The sequence below is a fragment of the Platalea leucorodia genome (assembly GCF_965183815.1).
Source record: "Platalea leucorodia genome assembly, chromosome: 4".
In the NCBI taxonomy this organism is placed as follows: Eukaryota; Metazoa; Chordata; class Aves; order Pelecaniformes; family Threskiornithidae; genus Platalea; species Platalea leucorodia.
Window position 1 is genome coordinate 55070245 of NC_138826.1, and position 20523 is coordinate 55090767.

General features: G+C 39.1%; 1 protein-coding gene across 1 annotated transcript in view; it reads right to left on the reverse strand.

Moving 5' to 3' along the window:
- Positions 1-3184: 3184 nt before the first annotated feature.
- BCAT1 (branched chain amino acid transaminase 1) overlaps positions 3185-20523 on the reverse strand; it is a 60717-nt gene continuing 43378 nt past the window's right edge. The window contains exons 6-11 of the mRNA XM_082309103.1: positions 20110-20273; positions 18319-18461; positions 12282-12367; positions 10229-10369; positions 8957-9031; positions 3185-3389 (exon numbers count right to left, since the gene is read on the reverse strand). Coding sequence (XP_082165229.1) covers positions 3348-3389; positions 8957-9031; positions 10229-10369; positions 12282-12367; positions 18319-18461; positions 20110-20273 — 651 coding nt within the window. The 3' untranslated portion in view covers positions 3185-3347. The remainder of the gene's footprint in view (positions 3390-8956; positions 9032-10228; positions 10370-12281; positions 12368-18318; positions 18462-20109; positions 20274-20523) is intronic.

A 20523-nucleotide genomic window follows, 5' to 3' on the forward strand; every position in this document is an offset into this window, starting at 1 on the left:
GTTCTTTCCTATGCTTGAATCATGCTCACCAAACTGAAAATTAAGGACATGATCAATACTGAAAATAATAATCAAAAGAATGAAGGGGAGAAGAACATAGGAAAATTAGAGTTCATTATTATCATTTTAAAGTACCAGTGTTTGTAAAACATAAGCACGTGAAAGGCTGAATCTCATTTGATCAACCCAATTAAACATTAAATAATTGCAGCCAATTATGCAAATATCACACAACAATATTAATTTGTTGATCTTTTTTGAACAGTCTCAAATTCTCCTAATGTTAGACTATCTCATGTCTTAAATGATCAATTAGCAGAACCATAACTAAGTGATGAAGAATGGATAATTGCCTAGTTATGATGTACCATACTCTTTCTATGTAAATCTGTTGCAATTAAACAAATAGGGCACATGGAGAAAAGATGTGCAGATGTTCTTTTACAATCTATTATTAGCTCAGGGAATATCACAGTTCCCTCCTAAATTTTACAGGCTAAAATAGGGAGAATGCAATACCAAATACTCACTATTATTTATACATATCATTTCTTTCCTTTGGTTAACAGGATAAAAAAGCAGTGGCAGAATGCAAGGTAGGACAGCATGCAACATCAGAAGAATTTCCTGTATTATACTGACCTGTCAGCTCCCTTATTTAGGTCTTAAAGTTTGAAATCTAGAACCTATTGACCTGGATCCCATTTGGAAACAAGCACAACTTGAGTTGACATAGCCAGAGTAAAGCAATTAACCAAGCTGTTAAACACAACAGTTAACATACACACGCTACATGTTTTCATTCTTCTCTGCTAGAGAAGTCTACGCATTTCTGTGGATCATTCCAATTTCAACTCTCATCATTTTGAAGTCTCCATCAGCTCAAAATGTGCAGTAAAAGGAAAGGTGTCTCTCTGGTCAGTGCAGGAAACAGTGCCAACCACAATAAATGAAACCGCCTGGTTTCCTCACATTAAGTTACTTGCATCCAATTTAAGAAAAGTTTTACACAACTTTTAGGTTTACACAACAGTAAAATAATTCTTCTAACTGGTCCTTATTCATTCTGATTAGTGAATAGATTACTGCTGGCATACTGATGGCTTCATGAGGATTTTTGATATATGGTACCTGTCAACGTCCTGAGATGTTAAGGTATCATACGACTACTTTGCCATGCATCTGAAGTTAGATATTTCCACGTTTCCTTTTGCTGCTAAATCTAGGATGAACATAAGGGGACAGATTACATAGTCCAGTAACAGGAAGCCACATGTGGTTGCTCATTACATAATCTTTAGAGAGCTCCATGCCACACTCTAGTTAAAGGCACTCTTTAGTTATGATACTTGTCTCATTGGATAAAACTCTCTACCCCACATTGCATCTTGACATATTCTCTATGTTAATTTTTCCACCCATCTAATTAAATAAACAGAGACTACCAGCAGTTTATAATACACAGTAAGATACTGAACAAAGACCAGCACATGATACAGATCCAAATGGTCAGAAAAACAGACACACAATACTATTGCTACTGTAAGTGAAATAACATTTTGTGCTTGCAGTTGTATTCTAAAGAGAAAGCTATCCAACAAATTTTAACAATGGTTACATTGTCAGAGAGAACCTTCAACTGTTCTTCATTAAAAGATCAGATTGGACTGCAGTGAAAGATAGTAAAAGTCATGATTTGAGGGAGCAAAAGAAAGTGACGGCAAAGTAGGGGTTGTCTTTAAAATCTGACCAAAAAATGAACAGGAAAGCCATAAGGCTACTTTTCAGAAGTTGCATAAGGCATGGATGGTCTATTAGAAATTATATTTTGCCTTTTTAAACTATGTTAACAAATGGCAGTAACTAGAAAGGACTTATAAAGCATGGGAGAGATACTCTTGGGTCTTAAAAAAAATAAAGTGCTAAATATTTCCCTTAATACCAGTGCATCTCTACTGCAAACTATGGCAATAAATGTTTCACTTTTACTTCTTCTAGGACTCCATTAGTGTCAGTAAAGTTCCACCAGTTTTACACTTAAGTAGCACTTTGGAACATTGATACAGAATATGGTGATCCTTTTTGGCAAGAGATATCTTAAAGCTGTTCAACAAAGCTGTGTGCAAAAGAGAAAGCTAATAAATATTACAGTATGATTGTTAGTGAACATTTGCAGAAGTTATCTCCCTAACTATGGGCTACATGCTCTATATTGCCTCCAAATAGTATCCAGACTGCATGTGAGAGAGTAGCAGTATATGAAGTAGTATGTGCTTAATCAGAATGAAACCAGGGTTTGAATGAAATCTCTTTCCTTCTTGTGCTAGATATTTTCTGTTGACAACATAGCTTGCTCCTTAACAGGAAAGCCCTATTAAAGTACGTGTGTGTCAATGGAGCCTGGATACATTTCACAGCAAGTGGTGAAGGGTACAAGAAAAACATTTTGCTAATCTAAATTATGTGACTGGATGATGAAAGAAATTCCTCAATCCAAAGGTTTGGTTGCTGTGAAGAGTGGTTCAGCTTTCACAGCTGCAGTTGTTTGATCTTATTTTCTAGACATTCACCTGGAAGGCAACACTGTGTCCGCAGCGCCCAGCTCTGTGCTAGGCCAGACAAAATGTAATTCTTGTGTCACCAGGGCCCAATCCAGCCCTGTAAATCATGTATGGAAGGATGTATTCACCTATTAGAGAGGTATGCACTGCCCAAGCAGCCACTGGATATCTGCATGGAGGGAAAGGCAACAGGCCAACAGGGAGCATATTGCAGGCTAGATTGACTCAGAGAATTTTGGCCCAAAGGACAGAGCTATTATTTGACAGAGTATGCATGAGGGGATCTAGAGTGCTATGCAAACTCAGGAATCTCCCATACAAGCAGAGTATGAAAGGAAAGAGCATATGGCTAAACTTAATTGTTTCCCGAACACAGAGCAAAATGCAGAATAATGCGAATAGAACCCTGTGGCCAGCTAACAGGCAATGTCTTTGTGTTATATGACAATGTGCTCTGCTGGTGATGGCAGTTAAAACAAACCAAATTGAAGAGCAGTTGAAGAGCATTTTACAAGTTTTTAGACTGTACATAAGACACAGGGAGGCACTAAGAAAACCATTAGGAAAGTTCTATTGCTAACATTTAGCACCTCTACCAAGAAGACAGGTTTCTACTAACAGAATTACAGTAGAAATCAAAATGATTGTGTTCACATTTGCCAGATTGTGGAAAAAAATCATCCTGGGGAGCAAATTGATACAAAAACTATGCTACGCACAGGCAGCTACAGAGAAGTTGTCATTATTCATGTCTGTTCTGTCTGGAGGGTCTGAACTCTTCCACCTTCATGACACCAGCATAGCCCAATCACTGTCTTCTCTTCCATACTGAAACAAAGCAAAAAGGAAGTTTAAGAAAAAAAGTTAAAAGTAACAGTGTACGGTTATGATAACTTCTTAGGTCTATCCTCAGGCAGATTCATATCCACCACCCTGATAGTAGTTTACATTATTTCTTATGCCTCTACTTCTGTCTTTGATTTGAGCAAAGCCTAAAGGCAGCTTGAAGCTTTATCCATCTTCCAATAAGTAGACTAGGAAGGGGCAATACTGATACTCACTAGAGATGATACAGAATAGTCCTGCTTCAGTAGAGCTTTCCATCAATTTAATACAGTTATTCCCTGAGGTCAGTGAACTAATTCATTCATAAGTATGCCCCTGCTCAAGCTCCAATAAACAAACACATTTGGTTTTATTTCTTTTTATTTTCAAGGTGTCTTTTTATTACAGCACTCTGATTGAATGTGAAATAAAACCCATCACAAATACCACAGAGTACAATTAGAGAGAATTGTAACCCAAATAAAACAAGTCATCTTTCCATACGCAAACCAACAGGATCACCAGGCAGAAACAAAGGCAACCTACCACATGGAGCTGTATCCCTTCCAGGGGAGGATACAGTCCCAAAGCAGCACTTTTGCTTGTTAAACTGGCTCCATGTTCTAAAGCTCCTTGTCACCAGTCCTGTAAACAACGCTCCAGGGAGCCCCAAAAATGTACATAGGGCTCAAGTATGTAAGTAAAGCAGAGGTGGACAGACTAGCAGCAGATGTAAGTTAGGAGCCCTTTCCCTCATAGTACCATGTTCAGGGAGCTTGAAAACACTTTTCACCAAGGAATAAAGACTGGTTTTAGAGGCTTTATGTAGATTGAAAAGATCACTTGATGATAATTTCTCCAGAGAGGATAAAAGGAAGTTCCTCCAATCCAGGTTCTGCATCAGCAGGAAAGGAGATAAAGGGACATTAAAGCAGGGAAAAGACAACAGCTCCAAATCAGGATGAGCCAGAAAAACACACTTCTAGATCCACAAAGGAATGATGTTCAGTGTGCTTGTGTTTTACTCTTTACTCCAGCAGGTAAAGCCTCTAAATGACCTCCACATGTATCACATCTACTTTTTCTTTTCATTACTAATTCTGCTGTTCCTGTCCTGCAGTCTGTGATGTGGTTGACTAAACACTGGTTATGGTGCTACACAGGACCTTGGACAAATTACTTGTTCAAAAGATCTCCAGCTTATGTTCCCAGATGTCAGTGTGGTTGCCTTGGGAACTCTAACCAAGGAAAAGCAGATGTATCATCAGTTTAACCACAAAGCACTGGATTACCCTCATGCGAAGCAATTTTGTTGAGAATGGGGACATAGGGAGAAAAAAAGAGATGTGTCTGACCTTCATATCACTGCTTCTCAGAGAAAAAGTGGCACCCCCACCTCCCCCAAATCAGAAAGCAGGCAAAGCCCAGAGGATTATTTGTAAGTTTTGCTGGCTTTAGTAGTAGTATCATCTAATGCTCTGATGCTGACACTTCAGAAATTGCAAGGGTTGGTCTGAGTTGCCATTTGACTATGGTTTGAACCTGCTTCCAGAATTAAAAGGGGAATGAAGATGTTATACCACAATCAAGATGTTTTCATTCTGGAAATAAAAGCAGATTTAGCTTCCTTTCCTGACTCTGTCAAAGACTTTGTGACCTCAGCCTAGTCAATCCCATTCCTCTTTCCCCCACCCTCTCCAGGTCCTGCTTTGTACAAATTAACACATACATTCTCCTTCCGTGGTTCTTTTCCACTGCGGTACCTATTTAGATTGTGCAGCTTTGAGAAAGATAGGGTTTTTGACTAAATGTCGGTTCACTTCTGTCTTGACTGCACTGTTTAAATGTATTTTATATCATGTAGTATAAACAATATGCAAATCTTACCTTCTATCCATCCCTTCCAAGCTGCACCATGATCTACGCTTTAGGGTATAGCAAAAGCTTGTTTATTCTCAAAGCATGAAATGCAAAACCGCAAAAACATCTGAGTGGTATTTCACTGAGTGTATTCCCAGAGAAAAGAATCTCATCTCTAAGTCTTCTAACTCAAGCGGTTATAGAAGACAGTGTACTATGACTAATTCATTCATAAGCACACCATTACCGTATACAATGTAAATGATTTAATCTAAAATCTTTATCAGCCGTTAGTAATCATGATTTCCACTCAGAGATAGGAAGGGAAATGTATATCGCAGTGCTACTACTGTCTCTTTCAATTGGCATGAGAAATGGAATCAGTTCTGCCCATGAGTTTCTAATTTGTCACTTTAGCTCTAGTTCCACTGAACAGCTGTTGAAATCCAAAGAAATCCTGTTGAACACAGAAGACTTGCAAAAGAACAATGAGCAGCATGAAAACAGACTTGGGAACACAATAATGAAGATAAACTGAAAATTTAAAAAAAGCACGTATTGTACACAACGGAATCAGTATAATGATATTGGATATGGAGCCCTGCACCTCTTGGTCACAGGTTCAAATACAGGACAATGTTGATATTGAGAATTTTTACTTTTTTACAAATGTCCGTTGTCCAACATGAAATGGATACATTGCCCTAGTTCAGGCAACAGCACAGCACAGAGACCAAAGCTGTGTTTGGCTGTAATTTCCATTGCATTTTATTCTTCAGAACTTGAATGTCCTTTGGAATAACAGCCTCAGACCATCCAAATGATATGACAATAGTCCAATGGTACTGCAGAGAGACCTGTTTTTTTTCCCCTTCTGGTAGAATATGTAAAAGATCTTTGTGAAAGATCCTGAAAACTCCCCTGACATTTTAAGAGTATTATATATTTCATTTTGTGTGTTGCAGCATTTTTTTCTGTATGACAACTTGGGGTCCATTTGGATATGAACTCATCTCTTCACAGATAGAAAAGTGCAGAAACACAACCAGCAACTGATTGACTCTTAAAGGGGAAGCTGCCATCATTCTCTTTAAAATCATGTTTCTAACAATGAAGTGTTCTAACTCTCCTGGCTTTTTTAAAGAAGGAAGAAACCCCAGAAGTAAACATATACATAATAGTCCAGCACTTCCCAGGAGTGACAGATGTACTCTTGGTGCGTAACTAATGAACACATGGTACATACATAGTTGAAAGTCAAAAAGGTCCATGTGCATAGTTGTAAAGCGAAAAGATCCAAGAAAGATAATGGTTAGAAGCAATCCACACTTCTTCAGCCTTGGTTGGGGTTGGAAAAGCAGGGTAATCAGGTAGGGCGTGGAAGGAAGCCTCAGGGAGCAGGCTGAATGAATTTGTCTTAATAATCAACTCACTATCTATTGGCCAAGGGAGAAAGACACATATTCCAGTGTTGTCTTCTGAAACAGAATTCTGGATTTCACAAGCCATTCTTCTAGAGAAGGCACTTGCTTGTCTCATGACACAAACTGCTAAGGCAGGACCTATTCCCACACATAACACTCAACAAGGTGCTAGAACTGGCCTCAACTCTTTCTGATGCTGAGCTGCTCCATGACTGCAATTAGAAGTGATCAGTGGAGACTCAAACTGATCACAAGTTGTTGAAGGCCCTAACATATATTGCAAAAGCATTGCCTAGACATCAGAAGGTAACGCAGGAGTTACACAAGTGCTTTTACACATTAAAGACAGATACTTGGCATACTAATACGATGGCTTCAACACAGAGCAGAGTGCTGTGGAAACAGTGACCAGTATGTATCACAATGAAAAGTGTATAATAAATCTGGACATATGACAACAAAAAAAAAAATAAGGTGATGGATACCAACTGTTATTTTAGATAGGTGTATCAGGCACTTGGGATGAGAAAGATGAAATAAAACTGTGGTATGTAGTGGAATTCTGGAAAAAGGCTACTGTGTATTCTCATATAGTAAGATGATAAAAATGTTACGTATAACTGAGCTGGGAACATGCAATACTAAACCTCTCCTTCGCCTCACCAAGTAAAAAAATCTAGAACCAAAGGAGCCTATGCTTCTTGCTAGCTATCAGTCCTACTGTTTGAAGAAAAAGACCCAGATCCCAAGCCATTACAGTTTGCACAGCTGAAACAACAGCAACATGATGGGGGAGTGTCTCTTTTTGCCCCCATGAAAGTTGGCTCAGCCACCAACACAAAGGTACCAGAATATCAGGAATTCTTTCCTCCCTGAGTTGCACCCAGAAATGTCCAATACTATTCTAAAGAACAAGAGATGCTGATCCCACATCATCCTCCTAGTGAAGAACAGTCAAGTGGTCTTGCTGCATCATTTGAGCTACAAGTTGCGGGGGGATAAAAGAAAAAAAAAAAAAGTAGTTATGCTGGAGACCAGCAGCGGTGAAAGTTAAAAATATCTAGAGAAACAAGAGTACAGAAGAACCACCAAAATGATATGAATGGCCTGACTTCCCCTTGTCTAAGACTGCTTCACCCTACTTGAATTAAGCAATGAAAAAACACCACAATGAATAGCAATGGATTTAAACTTGGAGTGCAATGTAGCACAAAACACTGAATAAATAACATTACATAAATGAACCTGGTTATCATGGGATTTTAGCTGGGTCAACATATGACAGCAGACTGCAATTCATGAGTAGTTTTTGTTTGGGGTCTCATCAGAAGAACCCTGTGTCAGATTATTTCTACACACTGTAAAATAGAAAGAAAAATCAATTTCAGGACTCTTTCTTAAAAAGTTCTGATAATTTTATTGGGTTTAATAGAGTTGCTATGTAGTGCAGTACATCTCACAATCTTTCAAGAAGATTCTTAGTTCAGGGCTTATTGGCAGAAAGATAAAAATTTTAGTAGCAAACCTAAGAACATCTTGAGCCAAAAGCTAAGGATGTAGAACAGTAATCATCAGACGTGATTTGAAGAAATCATGACAATACTGCCAAGCAGCTGCTATCAGCTCTTAAATAAAGGGGCTTGTAACTTGCCAAGACTTACTCCTGTCCCCAGATCCCCCGCACCATAAACTACACTAAATAAGGAAAAGAAAACAGGTAACTAAAATAAGAAGGGCTATCATGTGCTGCTTGTTGACTTTACCTGAAATGGTATTGACTTCTACACCCAGACGTGGAGGTCAAGCGCAGATTCCAAATAGACTTTGATATTTAGCAAATCACAGAGGAAGGAACTGTTTTAAGAATAAGAAGTGACTGTGTGATTGGAAAGATGCTGAGAAACAGAAATGGTGATCAGTTGGCTGTGCCCAGTGAGTGCTTACTCCTTCACCCATCTCTTTATTGATTAGCTTAAACTCATTTGTGATTGTGGCTATTAAGATGCTTCATAATGTTATTTTTTCCCTTAAAAAGGAACCTATAACAACAGTACTGGATTTCACTGATAACAGCCTCCAAGATGAAAAGGGAAAAAATATATCATTCTCCATTCATATCATACTTTCTCAGGGGAAAAAAAAGAAATGATAGAATAACCACACCAAAGAGCCTATATTATTATATAATGGTGCCTATAGCACCACTATTAAAAAGACTATTTTCTGATGCTTTCAAATGGTCACCTTTTATTATTTTATCTGGTTAAAGAAGAGGAAGCACCGTACCTGGATATCACTCAGTTTATTCAGGAAACGGGTTGTTAACTGAGGTCCATTCTCCATAGTTGGAATGTGCAAATGCTGACATTGAATAAAGAAGGTGGGGGGAGGGAAAGGGGGGAGGAGGGTGGGGGGGAGAGAGAGAGAGAGAGAGAGAGAATAACATGTAATAATAGCTTTATATACGTATTAATACCTTAGGGTCACCAAGAATTTTAATAAATATTTATCAAGCTTTCTAGCCCTCCTTACAAGTAGGCAATGATTGTTGTAATGTTTTTTATAGGAGGGCATGCTGAGCCAGTGAAAAGTTAGGTTAGCTGAACCGTTATGCTGTTTTTAAACAAAGGCTAATCTAAGCCTTCCAAAAGATCTGTCCAAATCGGAGGGTATATTGTACAGGCAAGAGTAGTAACACTATATACAGTATTTCATTTCAAAGTATATCATGTAGAAACACAACAGGTACATTTATAGTACTTATCATCACTCAGCACCTTGATATCTCTCATATTATCTTAGCATCTGATAATATCAATACATTTATTCCATCTTATTTATTCAAGAAGTGTCACCTAACAGACATTTACTGCACTTGTCATATTTAATGGAACAAAGCACACCCATATATGCAGCTGCAATAACCCAGCCTTCTGAACTAACTTTGTGCTGGCTAAATAGCAGCAAGTCAGCTTAACAGTCTGAATGCTTGTGGAATTCCACCCGTGCAGGAGAAATCTCCCATATGGTATATAGTAGGTGGAAGCAGCTGTGCACCCTGCTGAAACAGCTCTTCCACCAGAGCTAGGTTCCCTGCAATGAGGAGTGAAGAAGAGATGAACTTGAGAAGGAAAGAATGCAGTGGCTCAGAAATTTGGTTCCCTGTAAAAGTCTTTCCTCTCCTCACCTTTCCCAGGTGCCTTAACTTTGGAAAAAATGTTCAATAAAAGTAACATGGGAGAATGTATTTTTCTATATTTTCAAACAGGCTGGGCTGGGAAATATTTATTTTTGCATTTCCCAGGAATTGAGATTTTATGATTTTAACTATTAAAAAAACCCAGAAGACAAGAGGGAGAGTTCTCTTCCGACAACATAGCAGTAACATAGCAGTTTCACTTGGGAAACAACATATTGACACTGTTCATCTTTCCAGGAGTCTCTGGCAGCACTCCTTTTCTATCTCACTTGTTTTTTGCTTCAGCTGCAATTAATTATATTAAAATTCTTTAGAAAGAAGGAAAGGGGAAAAAAAAAAAAAAAGAGACATTTTCTTACCTTGCCCTTATATAAAATTTTAGAGATAGGACATACAATACAAGCTGTTCCAGCACCAAACATCTCCTTTACTCTGTTCTCTTCCAAGGCAGCTGTCAGGTCACTCATAGTGATGTATCGCTCAGACACCTTAAATTCTCCCTGCACAATAAGAATCAACCATAAAAATTGTAAAAAGTTTAAAAATAGTTTGTGTTTTTGTTTTTCATCTTGAAACACCTCTAATAGAACTATTAGCCTAGTGGCAATCAGTCAAGTTTTGGTTGAGATCTTGCAATCTTTTCAAAACTCTCAGTATCACACAAGATAGACTCTAATCAAAAGAATGACCTTCATGGAAGCCAGTGGTTTGCCAGATACAATGCTGATGATTAAGTGGCACTTCCCTCTGATTTGGTACAGAATATCAATATTGCATTAGGGAATAACATAGCAGAAGTTGTCATGGGTAATGTGACACAGGATCTGACTACTCATGGTCTCTAGCATGTAATAGTTTGTACAAAAAATACTCAGTTATGTCAAGAGAGTTTTGCATCCCGCGCTCAGACAATTCCTGAGCAAAATACATTCTGTTAATTCCACCTGCAAAGCCAACTAGATGTGATATATTTCTTTAATCCCTGGTGAAATTTCACACTGTAGCCTGCACACAGCTGTCACATACAAAAATTAACTGTACTGCAGGTATGAGTAAAGCAATTCACATTGGACAGTCTTAACATAGGAAGTATTTTACCTTCTACGTGTTGAAGAATGCATAGCAACTGATTGAATGCACAGCAACTGATTGAGGTGACATGTTTAAAGAACAAAAATAAACATCAAACTTTGAAATTTTCACTTCATGGATTTATGTGGACTTTATTGTCCTATCAGACCAAAATAATGCTTAGCCCTTGTTTTATATGCAAGCTTTTTAACATGAAACAGAGATGCTTACGATAGCAGAAAACATGATTAGCTCTGGACAGGATAGTATTTGTAGAGAGAAGCAGGGATACCATGTAAGCAGAGTTTCAGATAGGTTAGGGAATGGAGGTCAGGAAGAAGACAACAACCTTTGTGAGAGCAGAAGACACCTAATTATTCAAGAGGACTGAGGTGAGAGGCTGGTATCTCACAAACAAGCCCTGTCAACTGGGAATATCTATCTGTCTTGTAAAGGAGATGGGACTGAGAAGTGTGCATGCATATCTGCACTAGAGGAGCACCAATACAAATAAAGATGCATAGGAATTCAATGCAGGTCAACAAGTGGTACACATGCACCACGAAGTACATGCCTAGCTCTCTTCACTGCAAGTTAGATTTAAGTGATATAACTGTGAACTGTATTTCAGGAAGTCTTTCAGCTGCATGTGTTTGGAAGCTGAGTTAATACCAGGGAGAAAGTATCACACATGCCTGTGTTTTTCCTGTCACTCCTCCCTGAACATAAGCCTGGCCAAAACCAGGAGACAGGATACTGGGCTTGATGAGCCTTTGGCTGTATTCTTATCCAAGCCACAATAAACCCTTTGAATACAGTGCAGGCAGAGTTAACAGTTTGCTGCATTTCAAGATATGAGGTAGTCCCAAGTGTCCAAATAAGTACTATGATGGCTACACTACAGAACTGGAACCTGGAAGCAGACAGATGACTTCAAGACTGTGGCTGGAGTTGAGGCTGCATGCTAGTTATTAGAAATAAGGGTGGAACCATGAGAACTAAGTGGACAAATAGTGTGCTGATGACTGAAGTATAGCTGTGGTCATGCACGGTAATTGTTTCCTTGCTTTAAGTTGCTGGTACCAGTGGATTTACTGAGAATTTTCATGTTAAATACTACACAGAGCTACTTTAACAAGCTTGGTATTGTTCTGTGTGACAGGTGTGGGTATTCTGATGATGTTGCTGGGAATCTACGAATTAGCATGCCCTTAGTTCCCATTTAGGTTAAGGGATTTGACCAGATCAGTTGAACTTCAAGATACCCAGCACCAGGAATGCTTACTTTCGTCGATGTAATATGATAGTTGAAACCATTACTGCCAAGGTCAAAACACTCACCCAGTTGCGTGCCAGATCCAAAATGCTTTGTCTTGTCACTCCTGGAAGGATGATGCCATCTAAAGGTGGGGTTGCCAGTTCATTTTCTGTCAAATACAAAAGAAATAGAAACACTGGTTGAAAAACAAAGAAACAAAAATAACGTTTACCGATATTACACCAAATATGAAAATTAAAAAGTAGTTGAAAGATATCAGAAATGTTCCCTACCCAGAAAGATGCAACATTTATCAGAGTTCTGTAAGAACACAAGTTACACAAATTCAATTCCATTAAGTTGTTGAGTCTTTGGAACCTTTTGAGTACACTTCAGCGGGTGGGGAAAAACCATATTTAATACATTAATAAATACATGGCTAAAGCCATGTATTATGTAGTAGGTTTTATTCCTCAGTGCATTATGGATTCACTCTATAACTAGTGGGAACCACTGAATGGCTCAGTCTTCAAATTCAGAATAGAGAGGCATAAGGGAAAGCCACGCCTAATAACGCTGGGGCAAATCATGACTTTCCTTGAACTGCTTTACTTAATTTAGGAATATGGGGCTCAGTATACCTACTTCGTAGCATTAATATGAAAAATCTACCAGAAATTTTGAGGCCCATTTACTGAACAAGCAAAGCAGTGGAAACCTTGCCAAATGCATCTTGAGAGGAGACTTCCTTAATGATCTTTTGTCTTCGTCTAGACATCCTTTCTCCCCGCTAATTTTCTCTTTACACAAGAAGAGCAGTCCTAATAAAATTCCAAAAGCACCAACAATTCAAATTGTTCGACTAGTTTGATTTGTTAGCTTGTTTTTCTTGCTTGCTTTTGAAAAAGAACATGAGATAAATGTTCATCTAACATAACTAATTAAACAGTAGATAAATGGTAATCTGTACTTGCTAAGTACTTAAATTACAACACAGAAGTTTGCATGTAGTCTTTGTTCTTCCATCTGACCTTTGCAGCAAATCAGAGTTAATCTTTTTAATTTTAAACTGTCACTTTCATTTTAAATCATCACGTAGCATACTCAGTCATTTCTATTATCGGAGAATACTGAACATTTACTCTTTCAGACAGCCAGGCTCTTTTAAGACAGTCTCAGATTTGCACTGAGAAGTGAAGACATCCACAGTCTTTCAGTAATATCCTTCATATTTTTTTTCTAACCATTTTCTCTTCCCAATGAAAATCCATTATCTTTCTTGATCTTATTAGGATACTATCCTGTTCATTAATACCACAAACCATTAAAGTTTTTGATTCATTTTTACCTAGGTCACATAAAAGAATAAGATATGTATCTTCATGTTTTTATTATGCCCCCTTCTCCCTACCCACAAAAGATCACTGAATCCAGGCCTGTTTGAACCAGTCTCAAAGGACAAGCTGTCTAAAAAAATGTTTCTGTAGGTCCTGTGAAAACTTGCAGCTGGATAGAAGAGAGAAACACGGTATTCATCCTTGGACTGAGAGAGCAGGTTGAGCTCAGCTGCTTAATACTCTATTTTCAACAGTCAGCTAGATAATTCTGTGCACAAACACTGCCGGCCAGCCAGCGCATACACAGCTCCAGACTGACTACCCGCATAGGCTGTCTCCCACTCTGAAAGAGGGGGCTTTGGGAGCTGGGGTGGGATATGGAGGATAAATAAATGGAATTGTTCATTGAATCTGCTACTCACTGTCCATTCTCTTGGGAAATGTCTGTTACTTTTTAATGCAGCCACCCCTGGATTTGTTCATTTGGACTAGAAGTTTTTCCTACCTATGCTTCCATGTTCCTTTTATGAGGATCCATACACACATATGTAACAGATGTAAACTGTCATGCCAAAATGTATAAAAAAGCTGCCCTAGAACAGGCTATATATTCTGCTCTGTTTTGACTAACCAATAGTGCTGTTCCCTAACCTATCTCAGACTCCTAAGTACAGCAGTGGTCTCTTCTTTTTCACACAGTCAGGAACAATAGCTTTCCATTTTCGGAGTCTGTCTAGAACCATTCCTAATCGTGATGCATGTCTGGTCCTAATTCTGGCACAACTGTCAAAAGAAGAGGACTTAAAAACTTTCCATGAGCCACAAGGCTCATGTGAACACTGAAAACCTGATGTTCTGCATTTGTGTCCCAGTCATATACAAGTGCTCCCCTTTCTCTAGCAGAAAGCTTCCAATAATGTGGACCTTAATACCAAAGACTGTGACTACGCACCAGATAATATTCTCTATCTATCTGGTAATGTTGCCACAGATCTTGGCCAGGACCTGTTTAAGCTCAACAACATATATTAATTGATTTGAGCTAGTTTGAAAAGGTGCCAGGCCAAACCAGCCGCCAAACAGCACTCAGCAGACAGGACATGGGAGTCTTGAAATCTTTCAAACAGCCTGTAGAATTTTGTCAAGTATCCATATGATGCCTACCAGCCTGGGGCCACCCAAGGAACATCTGCTCCCCTGGTATCCGGCAGAGATGATAATGCTATACAAGATGGCATGCCAAAAAGCTCATCCTCTCTGTGAATTGATGCCAAACCAGGCTCCATATGACATCAGTTTGTCCATCTCCAAAAAAACAGACTGTGAGCTCACAGACTCCATTTGCCTTCTGAATTATTTTGATGGGCCAGAAGCCTTAAAATGTACAGTAGCAAAAAGGAGGGGGAAAGGCATTTGAAGAAAAATGTCAGGGTTTCCCTTCGGTTGACTACTGTTATTGTTATAGTAGTAGTGCTAACAGTCCTGTGCCCATTACACCAGGCATGGTATAGACATGCTGTAACAATGGAACTCCATCAGAGTGTTTAAAGCGATTTTTAAAATGAGGTCTTGCATATTACACAACCTCAGTTTTTACACACCTGTATTTTTGCACATATAGCAGATAAGATTCCAAACATGGGATGCCTTCAGTACTAGTGACACTATAACAAGGCTGAGAAATTCACCAAAATGTATTTTACCAAAATGATAGCAGATACCAAGTGAACTTCAGGATCAAGGAGAACCCAGGAAACCCTTAGTTCGCTATTATTAACGGCTGACTTCCTTTCCCGGTTTGTTCTGGACCTTTCTATTTCTTTCTCCTTATTTCCCTCAGGCTTTTGTTCTATTCTCCCCTCATGCAATCACTCTGTTTTCACATCTCTGTCAATTTACTTTCCTCAATTACTTTCCCCTCCCTTTCTTTGTCTGCCGTCTCATTCATCTGCTGCTCTCCCCTCCATGCTATTGCTATGGCTTTCTATTAGAGCAGAAGGTGCGATCCTTATTCTGTTAGTAGTCTACTTGTACAAGATACTTCTGCAGCACAAATAATCCTCCACCTACAGAACCCTAAGCAAACTTGCCTGATCTTTTACCTGACTGTTCCAGAGAATCTTTTAACATATTTACTTTTTAATTTATGTAAGCTATTTTGAAGTGGGCACTATTAATCCCCATTTTAGTAACAGCACAAAAATATTAATTAATGTCTGAATGCTATTCACAATGCCTTAACATTAAAGCTAGAAGTAGAGCCCAGATGGTTCCAAATCATTCTGAAGAAACTGAATTTTTGGAAAGTGCACACAGATTTCATAGTTAGCAACCTTCAGGTTGGACATATGTTGAAATTTTAAGGTTTTCCATAAAGTCAAGCCTATATTCTAGGCAGAAGAACAGACATTATTAAAGGAAACAAGTTTCAATGTTAACAGCTTCTTGGGATTGGTATGTGCTCTGAAGAGGCAGGTGGAAGGGACTGTAGGGTGACCAAAATTTTCACTTTGTGAACATAAGCCGTAAACAGTATTTGATGAATGAAATGTCACACTCCTGTATTTATGCAACAGCAGGGATACAAATTCTAAGCCACAGCCAGAGCAGCAGTGGGCATACAAGAGCAGCGTAGAGTGTCATGTTATTTTACCAGGAATTGAGTAGTTTCCTCCCCTACTCCCTCCTTGATGTTACAAATGAAATATTTTTCCAGGCTCCTCCTGCCGCCCAAGACAACATGTCACGTTTAGTCACAGTGATGTAACTGAAAATATATAGCAAAGGGTTGCACAAAAAGCATAAAAATTTGGAGATCATTGGAAGCATAGATGTTCTTCAGTCTAGGCTTTACTGGGCTGGGTCTTTGATTTGTTACAAACCAAGGAGAGCAGTTCAGACTACTCCAGTGATCTCTGAACACACAAAGAAGTGCGTTTTCATTTTGATGATGATCTGCAATTTCTGCCTCACTATTTTTATGTTAGATCCCTCTCTCAGCTGCAGAATTTGCATGACAAAACAAAACCACAGCCTAAGTAAGTATCCTTTGTGAAGTGGCAGAACATATGGCAAACACTTTTTAAATCACAATGTAAAGCCATAGGCAGGTATGTGATGACACACACTGGCAGCAAGAGTGATTCTCAACCAAAGATATCATAAATTAAGCATTAATCAACACACCAGGAGACAGCAAAGTGCTCCAATGATGCTAATGACCATGTCGTGTGAAATGGCAGGTTTGCCAGTATACAGTTAGCTTGGGTGGCATGAATTACAAGTTGTTTGCTACGGCCACCTCACAATAGTACTATTCAGTAGTGCACTGGTAATGCAGTGATTGGCAGATCTTTGGAACAGTACGGTGCTGCAGCTGGATAATTCCAGCATATTCCTGGTTTAAGTACAATGAGAACATTGAATTCTAATTACGTCCCCCCTCAGTGTCCTTTCCCTGGGCAGAATGAGCCGAAATCTATTTTCGTGTCTCTCCAGTGAAGTTACACAAAGCGTGAATTTGGCCATCTAGCTACGCTGACAAATCTACTGCTGCTATAACAACAACAACAACAACAACAACAACAACAACATTTCTCATATTTATAGTTTCATTCACAAGACTTCACAGACTCATTTAACACTGAGGGAGTATCATCCCTCTTCGTACAAAAGTGGTAAAGATTTTGCAGAAGAATAAGTAATGAAACTGGAGATGGGAGTCAGGTAGCTGCATTCCCGTTACCCTACACTATCCAAAGCACACTGCTGTCCCCACAGAATGTTACCTCTGTACTGCAGCTGAGCGCTGTCAGAAAAATGTCAATTTTCAAGGGTACCCATGGCACTGTGACAAAATCAGAGTCTGAACCCTGCATCTGCTGCCATGCAAAAATTCAATAACACTTAATTTTCATGGAGGGCCAGCACTCATGGAAGTCAGGAGGTATCCTTTTATTCACTTGCCTATACATTGGCTTACTCCTTTAAGGACACAGAGTCATGTAGTCTTCCTAACCGGTTCTCAGGTGCAGCTATCACTTCTCAAGCACTGAGTACTTGCATGCCCAATGGATGTTTTTGAGATGCCTAAATAGTTGGCTGCTCATTAACTAGGTAGTTTTCTAATCAGCATGTACATTGCTCAGAGATGACTGTGGGTACAAAGAGGCAAAAATAGCTTCAAGAATGATGGTATATCTTGAGCATTAGTAATGTGGAACGCTGACTGCCATGTTTCTCTCTCTCTGCCTCCACTGGACAGAACTTCAAATTCTTCAAAGAAAGAGACGAGTTCTTCATCAGTTGGATGCTGAAATACTTTTGGCTATGCTTCAGGAACATTTGACTTGCCAGAAAGAGATGATGAGAACCACTCATGCCCAAAGCCACAGAGTTTCAAGAGTTACACAGCCATGAAGTGTCTTTAGTATGTCTGCATTGTTTCTGACCCAACACCTCCTTCAAGATCAAGAATGCTGTTAGAGTTGACACCACACCTGCAGTGTGGCCTTGTGTATGGCTAGACATTAACCTTCTGACCACTGGCCCAACAGTTTAGTATGTTATCAGTAGGCAGTAGTCACAGCTGCTCCACAATCTCCTCTTCCACAACGGTATAACTGGCAGTCACCTATCAGTTTTCAGAAGAGAACAGACATTTCCTTTCTTAAATTGTCTTCATTAAAAAGGTTAGGATGATCTGCACTCTAATAATCATTTTGTGGATTACGGTCCCAACTGTCTACTCTGTTAAAAGTTTTCATGTTTTGTGTTACTGTACCTCCATCTTCATTTATCCAATAGAGAAACAGATTCATTGTTCCAACTTCAGTTATTTGGTGATCTTCTCCATAGAGCCACAAAACCTGCTGGCAGCCTAACTCCAGGGCTTCTTGCTGTGCATAAATAGAAGAACCATAATTCCTTCCAGAAACAAAAAGAAAGAACAAACAGTTATAAGTATCTGGTTGGGTATTTTCTCATTTCTATGCAAGGTTTTGTGCACATCTACCTTATGAGCAAGTGCTCTGCACAGTCACTGCTTGTCCCTGGAATATTTTCATTGGAAGTACTCTACTAGTATTTCACTAGACCATTTGTATCTACAACCCAAAAACTTTGAAGGGCTGAACAGCATCAATGGCTCAAAACATATCAATCCAAATTGTCTTAAAAATACCTCTTGTTCCATTTTCTGGACATTCTAATCATTGCAATTAGACACGTTAGGAAAACATTTATCTTTATTTAGCAGTTGCCATCCTGGAGAGAGAGCAACCATTCCCATCCAGCTCATCCTTTTAAAAAAAAAGCAAAACAAAATTGTCTACCTCATCTCATATATGTCAGATGAACAGATGGGTCATGTATGTCAGATGAACCTCTTGGAATACAAAAATCACCAGAGACGAGTTATTTCTTTTCTAATAAAAGACATTCGCAGAACTAGTAGCTTCAGGAGCTGCAGATGGGCCTTGATGAATTCCATATCCTCGAGGAGCAACTGCTTTCCTAAAATCCTGCCTACAGAATGAACCTGACTGAATAATATGTGTTTACTCTGTAGCTGCTTTGAGGGGGGAGGAAAAAACCCTTTCACTTCTGATGTTCAACAACTTTCAAGACCCAAAGTCAGCAGCTCCAAAAAGTGCTGACCACACTGGAGTTAAATTCTCACTTCTGAGCACAAATCAAGTCAGTAGTGACTGCAGGCTATTCCTTTTTTCACAGCTGATGTATGAAGGATGCACAGGAAATATGATATTTCTAAAACTAAGCAAAAACTCACAAATAAAGAGTAAAGGTCTCAGAACATCAGACTCAACGAAGGAAAGCTGTTTTCTTGCCTTTTGATTACTCTACTAGCTGCCTAGAAAAGAAACTCCCAGGTAGAGAAAATGAGCTTCGTTTAAACCAGAGACCAAGGATGTATAATAGAGTCATTTATTTAGCCACATCCAAGTTGCTTGCTCCAGTCAAGTCCTAAGCAGCTTCACTCTACAACTCAAGTACTTGGACATTAACCATTATGTTTCTACCTTACTAGTGCTTTGGCCTAGTTCAGCAGAAAACTGCCAGACTATGGACAAGTCAATGCAGATAATTGTCTCATGCTTTCCCTTAAACACCCATACTCCCCTAGCTAACTGCAGATGGCTTGTCAGGACGGTCTGCCAAGGAAGAAGATCAGCAGACAATGCCGCTCCCTGCCCAGTTGGCAGCAGGTTGCTATACTGAATGCTGCATCACAGACGTGATGTCTTCAGTGTCAACTTCTGCAAGGGGAACAGGCAAAGTATTACATGGACACCTTCCAGGTCCAGTTCCTCAGCTTGAGATGCTGCAAAATTGCCTCTGCAAATAATCCACTTGGCTGTGATATCCAAACAAAAATATGCAACTGGATTGTATAAATAATATTTGCAAAGTACAATTTTGAAATCTTTGTTATAGTGCATTGTTTGTTTAACTGCTACACTTAATACCTCTACTTCCGCTGGATTAGATACTTCACTAAAAACCAAATCTCCTTTGTGAGCTATGTAGAAGATGCAGAATTATGTTTACTTACCCTCCCAGCTTGCAGTCCCCTGTTCCTCCTTTCCAGGCTCTTACATATTTCGGATCTGCCCATAAGGATATTGGATTAAAGCTTCCAGTTGCAAAGTAAGGGCCCACAGGGCTCAGTATGACATACAGTAGGGCTTTAGTCGGCTTCTTCACTCCAAGGGAAGGCTGAAAATATGGAATGTAAACAAATAAAAAGATACTGGTATACTTCACTCCAAACATCAGATGCTGCACAATCAGCTTTTGAAACACTGCTTTCAGAGGAACTGCAGCACAAGAGTGCTTTTACCAGGACAATGCAAAGTGCTGCCATGAAGAGAAAATATTTATATAACTTCCCCCCTATCCAAGCAACATAACAACCCTAATTTTATATACTGTCACCATTCACTTGCAGCTGTTTTATTTATCTATA